This window comes from Choristoneura fumiferana, chromosome 23 (assembly GCF_025370935.1).
Source record: "Choristoneura fumiferana chromosome 23, NRCan_CFum_1, whole genome shotgun sequence".
NCBI lineage: Eukaryota > Metazoa > Arthropoda > Insecta > Lepidoptera > Tortricidae > Choristoneura > Choristoneura fumiferana.
This window is the reverse complement of record NC_133494.1, coordinates 11,871,775-11,883,787: the sequence shown is the minus strand read 5'-3', so window position 1 is coordinate 11,883,787 and position 12,013 is coordinate 11,871,775. Positions and strand designations below refer to the sequence as shown.

General features: G+C 38.2%; 3 protein-coding genes across 8 annotated transcripts in view; all 3 read left to right on the top strand.

The window, feature by feature from the left end:
• Positions 1–352: 352 nt before the first annotated feature.
• Positions 353–3,303, top strand: LOC141440781 (putative neuropeptide precursor protein). Of its 2 annotated transcripts, XM_074105327.1 has the most exons (5): positions 354–571; positions 1,263–1,388; positions 1,672–1,909; positions 1,990–2,145; positions 2,354–3,303. In XM_074105327.1, the coding sequence occupies exons 1-5, from the start codon at positions 493–495 to the stop codon at positions 2,895–2,897; spliced, it is 1,143 nt and encodes a 380-aa protein (XP_073961428.1). In that variant the 5' UTR covers positions 354–492; the 3' UTR covers positions 2,898–3,303. The 2 variants fall into 2 exon arrangements, with proteins under 2 accessions (XP_073961429.1, XP_073961428.1); XM_074105328.1 differs by lacking the exon at positions 1,263–1,388 and having other exon boundaries at positions 353–571.
• An 881-nt stretch (positions 3,304–4,184) lies between these two features.
• Positions 4,185–8,797, top strand: LOC141440780 (uncharacterized). Of its 5 annotated transcripts, XM_074105323.1 has the most exons (5): positions 4,188–4,518; positions 5,813–6,029; positions 6,449–6,616; positions 7,172–7,260; positions 8,451–8,797. In XM_074105323.1, exons 1-5 carry the CDS (start codon positions 4,494–4,496, stop codon positions 8,738–8,740), a joined length of 789 nt encoding a protein of 262 aa, XP_073961424.1. In that variant the 5' UTR covers positions 4,188–4,493; the 3' UTR covers positions 8,741–8,797. The 5 variants fall into 5 exon arrangements, 3 of the variants coding, with proteins under 3 accessions (XP_073961427.1, XP_073961425.1, XP_073961424.1); XM_074105326.1 differs by lacking the exon at positions 6,449–6,616 and having other exon boundaries at positions 4,185–4,518; XR_012452744.1 differs by lacking the exons at positions 6,449–6,616; positions 7,172–7,260; positions 8,451–8,797 and adding an exon at positions 4,856–5,532 and having other exon boundaries at positions 4,185–4,518; positions 5,813–5,887.
• A 1,733-nt stretch (positions 8,798–10,530) lies between these two features.
• The window catches only part of Tak1 (TGF-beta activated kinase 1), a 34,794-nt gene continuing 33,311 nt past the window's right edge, over positions 10,531–12,013 (top strand). Inside the window, exons 1-3 of the mRNA XM_074105153.1 lie at positions 10,531–10,796; positions 10,867–11,166; positions 11,704–11,883. Coding sequence (XP_073961254.1) covers positions 10,707–10,796; positions 10,867–11,166; positions 11,704–11,883 — 570 coding nt within the window. The 5' untranslated portion in view covers positions 10,531–10,706. The remainder of the gene's footprint in view (positions 10,797–10,866; positions 11,167–11,703; positions 11,884–12,013) is intronic.

Below are 12,013 nucleotides of genomic sequence, written 5' to 3'. Positions count from 1 at the left end.
TTCACGCAATTAAAGTACCTAATTCCTGACCCGAGTGGCTGCTGATTTAATTTTCACGAATAAACTGGAAACGTCGGCAACACTTTTTTCTCAAGGTATGGAAATATGAATTTGCAATTTCGTATGTCTTAGAAATAACTAAGTACACAAACTTAGATTGAAGTTAGATGAGGGTTAATTTTCTGAAGTCTGAATAGAATTCTAAAAAGTTTAATAAATGTATCTTATATATCAGCGAAAGGTCAAGACACGAGTCGGGACTTTGTGCGTCAGAGGCTGTTTATTGTTGGGAGCAATTCGTCTCTGTGCTCGGGTCCTTACTGCGCATGCCTCGAATTTATCGACAGAAGCACCGGGTTTTCTCTCCAGTGGGCTCTGATAGACGCCACTCGCGCCCTGCAAGCGGCCACCTCACAATCGCATCCGGTTGTCTTCACTATCGCAACATTTAAATTTTTGGATAATATTTGACTGTTCAGCATTGTCGGGAATATGTTAGCCATTACTTTTACCGCGTTTTTCGCGGTTTTCCTTGCGGCTGATGCTGTGCCAACGCCTACGAATAACAAAGGTATGTTAAATGCTTTTGGTTTTCTTTTCGTGTTAGAATAAACCTATATTAGTACTTTTTCTTTATTCAGAGGCCTGTGATTTGAATTTTTGTACTTTCTCCTTTTTTCTGTTTTTGTTAGTTGCTTATCTATGTCATCGGATTGTTTTGTTATCTTGTATTGATCAGCCGGTTTCTGCTGCGCTCTAAAATTAGCAACAGGTGTCCTTTCTGCGCCGTTCCGGTGTTGCGTAGTTCCTTCAATCCGGGATCAACTTGCTCTCTCTCATAGCTATGGGACCTATCAGGGACTTTGTCTATAAATAGACGTATTGATCTGTGAGATTACTGAATGAGGTCTCGTTATTATTATTGACTACCAAATTCATCTAACCGGTGATGCTGAAAGACAAACAAGAATTGTTGCCTTTATTTGAGTATGTGCCCCATGGCCAAATTATTGAACTTTCTGGAAATCTTTCTGAATATTTTAAGCATATGAAATACTGGTTGTCAAATGTTTTAAGTAGTTTTTCTAACATAACACAATAAAGAAAATTTATTTGAAAGCATGCCTCTATTTTCAAATATCATACAACTCGTATCATCATTGGACATGAATACCTATCATCCTCACTAGCTCGCTTCGGTATGAGCCCTAAGGTATTTGTTATTTATCAATGAGACCAAAATACGATCAATTGAATTTTAGATGCCGGTCCAATTGGTGAACTACCAGAAAATTGGGACCAAGCAAAAGACGACACACAGTCTTTATTCCTGAACAAGAGCGACAAAAACGATTTGGAACCGTATCCGCTCGCTCTCAGCGAAGAAGGTAACAATGGCCACACCAAAGCGAGTCTCACTCACATCCAATCTTCTCTAATGGGACAGTTCCTGATGCCTGATGTATCATGCAGCTTATTGACAACTGCGCGACTCTGTACCAACGAATGGAATGCTCCTTTAAATTTATAATTGATTGAAATGATATCTAAACTCTAAATTGATCTTCTACCTAACTCTTACTCATTAACTTGTTCTATAACAACTTATTTTAAAGCTTATTTATATTGCCTACACATGAATCATACTTTTGATTTGATGCTTTATTTTAGGAAACTCTGAGGGATACGAGCAGGGAGTAGCTCAGCGCTATGATGTACCGCCCCCGTCGGGCGATCTTGACAATCTCATTATGAGACCCGAACTGTACGGAGAGCCCCCTGCCATGGAGGGGCTGTCCCCTGGATACGACTCGCGACGACGAAAGCGAGGAAGCGGGACCAAGGTTGGCGGGGCTGGAGCTGCCACCAAGGTAGCCACCAAGAACGGCTCAGGCAAAAAGAATCTCAAGTAAGCGGCACTTTTTTTACATTTGCTTTAAAAGTATTACCCTTTTTTTCAATTTCACAAGTGTTTATGATTATTTTTAGGCCTGACGGACATGACTCTTTGTCACCTGTTGACATGCTGCCCCATGACCACGATGCTCACCGCAGCAAACGAGGCAGCGGCACAAAAGTAGGAGGTGCGGCAGCATCTGCTAAAACTGCTACCAAGAGTTCGGGTGGCAATAAGAAGAATTTCAGGTAATATACTAATTAGAAAAAGTTTTGACGAGCTAGCAAAATAAATTGTTAATGTTTTGAACATATCGAAAATACAGACTGAGACATGGATGCACAGAAAAACCAGAAAAAGAGACCAGCGCTGGGAACAAATTTGGAGTTGAAATAAAAAATACAAAAAGACTCCAAAAAACCAATCACGTTTTGAACTTGACTATTTTTCTTTTAGGCCTATTTCGGAACGACGCAAGCGGGACTCGGGCTTAAGCGCTGCTGACGTCAGAGCTCTCCTGAATTTGTGGGAAGCCCAAGAGCGCAGAAAACAAGAGCAACAGTGGAATGCCAACCAATGGACTGCAGATCGTTATTATGGACACATCAACCCGGTCGAAGACGAACAGCCACAGGTAGACGAGAACGGCGACGTTTGGTACAACGAACCTGTGGTTATTAATACACCTGAACGCGAGTATCCCCATCACTCTTCGTACTTCTCAGAACAGAATCGCATGGCTCTATCTCGCGGCTACCCAGATGTGTACCCCGTTGATCCGGCTGAGCTCGCCCAGAGGTATGAAGAAGCGCGGCGTAAGAGGCAGTATGCCAACAAGATGAAGCGCTTCATGGTGGCCCGGAAACGCTCCGATGGTCTGATGCGCCAGCCTAATAATGTACGGCCCCGGGACGATCTCTACACGCTGGCGGAGCTGCTCCGCTCCGCGCCACGCGTCCAGGAACAAGATATTCCAGTCTATCGACGACTGATACTTTAAACAGTCCGTTTGAGTAGTCCGGTGTCCATTCCTAACATCGCTGTAACACCTTCAAAATGAAAGTTGTAATTATACAACATCCAATTCGCATATGAATATCAGCACAATAAACTTGTCGGATGGACGCCTCTTTGGCATTTGGGGCGGGAGATTGTCGCGCATTTAATTCGCAGTTTGTAGCGGATACCAGATTAGAAATATGTGAAAATTAATAGTACACAATGACACTTCTTAGTAAGTACCTATATTGCAAGTCATTCTCATTCTTAATTAACTGAAAAATAAAAAAGGCCTAAAAAATAAAAAAACGTATTTGTACCTACCATCAATAGGAATTTAAATACCTACAGTATTAAGGCATTTAGTAATGATTTAAGAAAAACTGTTTCATTTTAGCCAAGTTTTGTATGAAATACCTATGGCTATCTTATGTGAGTACCCCTACCTCGTTTCCTGCATATCCGTTCTGCGTACATAAGTCTACGAATTAATATATTTAATCTATTAATTAAATGTTAAATTAATGCGAAAAATTAGGATTCTGGAATGTTTATAATTGTGGTGAAGTAAAACTTCATATTTTATTAAATTAAATTATACTTAGAATGAGTTAGTACGTGTAAATTATAAACTTGCTGTATTAAACTAGTATTAACTGAATAAATGCTGTTTGATTGCGCATTGAAAAAAAAACTCTTTTATAATATTTTTTTATATTAATTCACTCGCTGTATTTTTAACCCCCGACGCAGAAAGAGGGGTGGATGTTATAAGTTTGACCGCTACGTGTGTCTGTCTGTGGCACCGTAGCGCTTAAACGGGTGGACCGATTTGAATGCGGCTTTTTTTATTTGAAATCGGGTTTTCTAGCAATGGTTCCTAGACATGTTGCATTAAAATCGGTTTAGCCGTTTTTGAGATATTGTGTTTCCCAACTTTTTGTTGGTTAGGTTATATTTTATTACAAGTTTTTTGTGTCATTGGCGTGTATGTGTAACTTTTTATTTTACACAAATAAAACATATGAGATAAATACATAACAAGAGAAACATGAAATATTTATTGGGAATAAATTCTTCATTCTTGGATTTTTACTTAGATGTACAGTCAAGTTCAAAAATAAGTATCTATTCAAACCACTCAAAAATATGTTACTACGGCCTTATTACGTCGGAATAAGTCTGTGGTACTTATTTTTGAAGCTTTGAATAAGTTCATATTTTTACACTTGACTGTACGTATACCTTTTAATATATTTATATTTATAATCCATAGATCTTCTTATAACCTCTTACGCTATACTTACCTTTGTTAAAACCCTGTTAGCCCTCTTTGCTCGCAACTCGCAACTACACTGGTTGTCAAGGAATATGACTGACTTAAAACGTCCAAAAAAATTCAAACATGTTCCTGTCAATGCCATTACTCCATTTTTTGTATTTTGCTATTGAATGCGTCTTAATTTAAGCTTAGCTACTTTTAGTTACTCCTAAGTTAATATGAATGGAGAAAAACTTAGAAAATTAAGTAACAAGGAATTGGCAGTTGTAAGCCTCCACGACGCAGCTACGTCCACCAGTAACCCCTTCGTCGAAGATGACAGAGCCCCGAGGCGGTCGACGTATGATTCCTTTTTTTGGTTATGTAGTTATTTTGCAATGTTCATGAAACGCTTAGGCAAAGATTTATTCCAATCATTCCTTTATAACGTTTACTCTGAACGGGTGTTACCTGACCATATCGCCGACCTAATGAGTGTACATAAAAGACTTCGTATCGAACGCGAGGAGCATTTGGGGACTTACAGCCGTTATCAATTCATCAGGCGCGGGGCCGATATCAGGTTGGCAGCAGTTGAATCATCCATTTAATTATTGCCTGAGAACATCGTTGGAACAACAATATTAAATTCCTCTCAACAGGACCATCAAAGCATTTAAGTCCCATATTCTTTGCAGCGAAGATGACAACAACGTACCATTTACATTCAGGACAGATATCACAGCGATTCCAAATATTGAAAGAGATCCGCTGTTCATATTCAACTCCTGCAACATAAGCGAACCCAGTTCTGAGATTCTCATCGATCCGAAAAAAACAAAAACACAAACAGTCTTGAGAAAAAATTATGACACTAAGGTTCGTCATGCCGATGGGCCTTCAACTAGTAAAGAACATCCTCTAGAAGTCATCAGATCATTGATTATTTACGACTCAGACTCTAGCGACGAACTGCAAATGATGGACATCAATCTTCAAAGCGAAAACGAAATACCTGTAGATGATCCGGATAACGAACATGAATCAATTGTCCTTGCGTATTTAAAAAACAAAGATGTACTCTTAGATATTGAAGGGACCATATTATCGACGAAGAAAAAGTCATCTATTTTAGAAAGTGTGCCTAAAATGGAAACCATCATAGAAGGAGAACAATTTTATACTTTCCGCCCGGACGACAATGAGCCCATCTTAAATAAAGAAAGCTCTGATACTAAAGAAGAAACTAATGAACCTCAACATAATATAAGCCTGGAGAAAGAAAAGTGATGGGATACTTCGTACAACTTAATAATTATATTCAGAACAGAATCGGGAATAGTTTAATTACCAATTCATTATTAAGAATGGTTAGGTATTAGTTAGTTTCATATTAAACATAAAAAATAGATTGATATTTTTACTCAGTATCAGAATCCTGACTGCCGATTTCGTTTCGGGAACCCCATCAAAGACTAAGCAAATGAATCCTTTTTCAAGATTTGACAAAGAGAGATCCAAATCCAAATCTAATATACGGTGTAATTACAACACCAAAATTCTTATGAAATTACAATTTTTAAGTCTGTATTCCCCACTTTGTGGTTATATTTTCATGGACTAGATATGAAAAGAAATACTTCTGCCTCACACAGAACTATCGGACAGCTCATTGGACGTCCGCATACCGTCGTATCCAGGATCTCCAAGGTCTATTCGCTACGAATCTGGTGGCTCCGTGGGCTCCCTTGATTATGCACGTGACCAAAAAGCAAAAATATTACGAGATGCTGTCAACTTCCTCCATTGCGATAATGATTACCTGCATTTTGCTGAGATGGGCGATGACATGAGACTGGAATTGGCTATCAGGTGATTTTTCAGTTTTTAAAACATGATAAACTATTTTTTTATTTTTTTCGTATCATACCATTTTCAAATCTTGAACGAATTTGACTTAAGGTACTTAAGAGCCTAAAAGTAGGTACTTAAAGTTATGGTATACGGAGGTAAAGTACCCACAGAGCTCAAAATCAATCAGACTGTTAATAATCAGTACCTGCAGTGTTGCCCATATTTTTTTACTCCATTACAAAATATTTGTATGAATACTGACTGGTATTCCAGTCTTCGCTTTTTGCTGTGGTTACTTCTTTTTTTTCAATGTTTTTACTAGACATACTTTTGCTTTTGACTTTTTGGTGTCACTGACGAGATCACGTGTTAAAGGTACTCTTGAATTTATATTTTATAATGCCATGTAATTAAAATGTATTATTTCTTTTACTTAGACAAGGAACTAACGTCAATGCTATGGATCAACTGGGTAGAACAGCTTTACACTTCGCTGTGCAATCGGGCAATATTAAAGCTATAACTCTCCTGCTAAATTTGGGAATACACACTAATAAAAAGGACAATGTTGGAATGACTCCGCTCTCGCTTTGTTTGATGCGAAGGTTTATATCTAGTATTAATGTCATTCGCCTTTTATTTTATTGATACTTTGTACTTGACTACTTATTTATTAAGCTAAGCACCTAGCGAGATATCCATTTCTTTCAACACAACTTTGCACTCTTGCAACTTGCAACTAGCTATATGAATTCGTAGTACCATCAGCCAAATAAGTGGTCTATCAATTTTTAAACTAGCTCCTAATGTTCCTATCAAATGAATATGTTGCTGAAGTCGAACTCTCAACGAACAAACTTTCCAGTTGTCAGACACGTCTATTGGCATTATTGTTTTGTGACATGCAAACGATTATCAACTGTTAGTCCGACCAGGATCGTCTCCCCACGACGGAACTCTTTAACGGTTAATGGCTCGACTTGAAATATGGTATGCAAATGTAGTTTGGGTGACAATGCAATGCAAGTACAGTTAACAAAAAGTACAGTCAGCAAAAAAATCTTGTATTACAAATGTTTTTTTTTACCAAAAACTTATTCAGGGTTAAATATATAGCTACATAGGTATTTTCGACCTATAAATGTATGTTTCGATTACAGACCGTCTTTAAAAGTTGCTAAGCTGTTATTCGATCATGGAGCCAATCTGCTTCCTCGGACCAGCCCAGTTGATACAGGATTATTTCTACGTAAGCATCACACTCGACCTTTGTAATAAAACAAAAGAGCTCATCATTAGCGAATTATCTGGTAGAAGTGGCAGTGGGCAGGTCATAAATATAGCATGGAGAACAGATGACCGTTGGCGCCGAAAAGTTCTCCAGTGGAGACCGCGGATCGGCAAGCGCAGCGTAGGACGTCCACCAACGAGAGTGACGGTGGTTTAAAGCCTCGGTTTCACGGTCGATGCAAGTCGCTTCCAACCGAAGCAACTGGAAGTAAGTATATTATGTAAGTAGCGTAAATTAAGTTTATGTGTCAAACAGTGGACGTCCTGCGGTTGAGATGATGATGGCGATGAGCTCGTCTTTCTGCGCAGTTGTAGGTATAAGTATCAAAAACCCTGCGATATTCTGTAGGTATATAATTTGCATTAATAAACTATTCTCTTCTCTATCTATTGTATTTCTTTACTAGCGTTTACCCGCGGCTTCGCACACGTAAATCATTAAGTCCAGCAGCTGAATTGACATTCCGGGATTTTTTAAATTTCCCGTGGGAGTGGGAATTCCTGAAAATTAAATCGTTGTTTTCATTGACGTTACATTAAAAACAATCATGGTCAAATTTCATGACTCTAAGCCCAGCAGTTGCTGTTTCGAGATTTTATCCCAGTTATAGTGGGAATATCGGAATAAAAAGTAGGCTATGTTTTATTACAGATGTCCAGCTATCTATATACCAAATGTCATGACTCTAAGCACAGCGGTTATTAGTTCAAGATTTTATCCTTATCCCGTGGGAGCATAGGGATAATAAAAGCCTATGTGTTATTCCAGACGTCCAGCTACCTTGTAACATGGCAAACCTCCGCGGTGCGCAACTGGCCGCTTAAAAGGCGTGTGGTTACAACCTACATACCAAATTTCATGACTCTAGGCCCAGCGGTTGTTATTTAGAGATTTTATCCCTATCCCGTGGGAATATCAGGATTAAAAGTATTCTATGTTTTAATCCAGGTTATAAACTAACTTATTGCCAAATTTCATTCAAATCTGTCGAGCCGTTTCAGCGTGAAGAAGTAACAAACATACTCACTCACTCACAAACTCGCTCACTCACTCACTCACAAACTTTCACATTTATAATATTATAAGTAAGAGTAAGATGTGTAGTATCTATTCTATCAGCTAATAAATTATTCTTATACTAATTTCAGAATTCGTCATGATGTGCATTCCAACGCGTGAAGATGCTAAAATTCTCCGTCTCCTAATTGAGAAAGGGGCATTGATAAACGACCCTCACGTCCCTGGAGGCCGCTCGGCTCTGCATTTCGCAGCTATGAGCAACAACTGTGACCTCATCAGGGTTTTATTGAACCTTGGAGCTAATCTGTTAGCCGTCAACCACCGAGGTCAAACACCTAAAGATGTTGCAGTGACTTTCCATTGTAAGGCCGCTGCCGAACTCTTAGGGTTGTGCATGGAAGACGCGTCTAATGAGTAGTGAATTAAAACGTTTGAAATGACAACACCAGCAGTACGTGAATGCCTTACTAATAAATTTAAGACTATTTATTAATTGAATTTGTTTTATTTTTTCATAGTAAAATTTTGCAAATCCACTCAAGGCTTATGTATCGGGTATTCCATAGCCGGTATTGAGTTTTTTTTCTCTCTTTATGAATTAAAAGTAAAATAAAAGTTCAGACATTGTTAAGAAAAAATAAATAAAATTTTGGTGAATAAAATAACGCTATATTTTTAATCACTTTTTAACTGACCTCAAAAAAGGAGGAGGTTCTATGTTCCAATGTTTGTAATTTTTCTTATGTATATTCACCGGTTACTCAGTCAATTGTGAAATGATTTTCAAAATTCTCTTTTTATTCGAATGAGTACTCTTTTGAGGTGGTTTCATTGTCACCAAGTCAAGATCTGATGATGGGATCCTAGGAAAATCGACGGCAAACCTCAAATTTTATAGGCACACCTATGGCGATTTTGGCATTTTAAGCATTAAAATGGGCGTTTACATTCAGAAAGTATCATTTGGTAAACAGGATGAAGAAGACCGTAAATGACCAATGGAACTCGTCAAAGCTAAGTAATGCTCGCTCTTCTACTAATTATCATGATTAATATACCTAGATAAGCGACTTTGAAGAAGCTTCAACTTAATGATTCTTTCGAACTGATCTGATGCTGAAGCCAGAAGGTAGGCAACGGAACTGTTGTAAAACAACGTAACTAAGCCGTGTTTGGGCTTAATAGAATCGTTGTGAGATGTACTTTGGCTACAAAGATAAATAAATGTTTTAACAAAAAAGTAAAACCGACTCCAAAAAAATTAAAAAATAACAGTAAATGGAACCGACTACAAACCCTTGAAAATATTTTTCTAGGTAGCCTACTCACAGATTACTAATATGTAGCTAGCTACCTACTACTAGCTCGAAGTCGGTGACTCAGCACGACCCAGCAGGAGGGATTGAAACCCATAGGATATAGGTGAGGTAGACTGATTGTTTTAGGTACTTGTGTAGTCCTCCAATGATACGTAAATAAATAAAATAAATATGATTTAACTTTTATTATATAGGTGTCTCGAATAATGACGTAGGAATTTCAGAACTGCACTGGAGTATTAGGAAGAGATAGAACCTTGATCAAACGTGAGATAGGTATATTTTTTTTGAAATGCCCCGAACAAGATAGCGTACCGGTAGTAAATAGGAAGGAAGTGGGCGACCTATGTAAGGTATCGTAACTTTTGAGTACATTTAGGTTTCAAACTCTTCCTAATAATCCAGAGTATATTGGAGTGTTCCTACATCGTTATTTTGTATATGATTCTCTTCAGAGGCGTCTTTACCTATAGTGTAGGGTGTGCGTTGCACACGGGCGCAGCGGTGTTAGGGGCGCCGGCCGCGGCACTTTGTCACACTTTGTACTTTGTACCTATTCCAATTTGACCGCGCGGTTCCAAGATGGCGGTAAAGTAATGCACACGGGCGCTACATGGGCTAAAGACGCCGCTGATTCTCTTTGTCAATTTGATTTCTACCCTTTTATTCACTGGTCTGTCGATTAATTTGAAATAGGATACTCCATTGATTGAAATGCCAGATCTTGGCCAGATTAGATCTTTTATTAGATTTTAATTAGTTTTTTTAGTCATTCCACGGTACATTGAAAAAAAAAAAACGAAAATAAGGTGCATTTTAATTTTTAAATCGGTAAATCGGTAACATGGGTCTGACGATTGACAAACATCACTATCATGTGACATTTGTTCTTCAGTTTCAAATATGGCGGCCTTGTCGCAGTTGCTTTTCTCTGCCAAACAATACTGAGAAAATTTGATATAACCAACTATTTTTACCTAATTTTAAGTATATGTAAATAGATCTTGTACATTAGCAATATTTGTACTTACTAGTCAACCTGATAATGTGATATTAAGTGTAATCATGGCTTCCAATCCGCAAGATTCGCCTGTCGTACACCAGAGTTTAACATTTGTGGAGGAGATAGATTACAGTGAAATAGAAGAGTTATCGGTAAATATGTCCGGACACATGTATTGTTTTTGTTGTAAACAAGACTGTGATATAACGGAGTTGTCAACAGGTCGTAGGGAAGGGTGCGTTTGGTGTTGTGTGGAAAGGACTATGGCGGAACACATTCGTGGCGGTAAAACATATCAACTCGGAGGCTGAAAAGCGTGAATTCGCTATAGAAGTGCGCCAGCTGTCGCGAGTATCGCACCCAAATATTGTGCGGTTGTATGGCGCGTGCACGCAGGGTACCCATGTGTGTCTCGTCATGGAATACGCAGAAGGAGGCTCTCTTTATAATGTCCTGCACAACCGTCCCAAACCCAAGTATACAGCTGCTCACGCTATGAGTTGGGCTCAGCAGTGCGCCGAGGTAAGTACATCTATTTACTGCTTTCCTTTAACCATACACAATTAATTTAAAAAAGAAATCGGAAATATTAGAGAATATGTGTTATGGTTTGTTTTCCAAACAACCAATATTCTATGTGTTGCAAGTAGAAGCAGAGCTACTTATCATTATTATTCCTACTTTTAATTAACCCCCGAGGCAAAAAGAAAAGGGGTGTTATAAGTTTGACCTCTATGTGTGTCTCTGTGTGTGTGTGTGTGTGTGTCTGTCTGTATGTCTGTGGCACCGTAGCTCTTAAACGGGTAGACTGATTTGAAAGCGTTTTTTTTTTAATTGAAAGTAGGTTTTCTAGTGATGGTTCTTAGACATGTTTTATCAAAATCCGTTCAGCCGTTTTTGAGATATTGAACTTGAAGTGACAAAGTCGGGGTTTTGTAACTTTTTGTTGGTTAGGTTATTATTATGTTATTGTTCCTATATAAATATGCTATGTGAAGTACAGTAACAGTGAATTATTATTTATGACTTGCATAATAATAGGTTTATTATAAATTTCAGGGTGTTGCATACCTCCACTCAATGAAACCAAAGCCTTTAATACACAGAGACTTGAAGCCCCCCAATTTGTTGTTAGTAGGAGGCGGGCAGCGTCTTAAGATTTGTGATTTTGGCACTGCAGCAGATAAAGCTACATACATGACTAATAACAAAGGCAGTGCAGCTTGGATGGCTCCAGAAGTAAGTAAAGATTGTTTCCTGCTAAAAGACTAAATATAAGATATACTAATGGCACCTATCATAGTTTGAGTTATTTCAATGGTCCCTACGTAAACCATTGATAGTCAAAATTGATGTTTTTTTATTATTA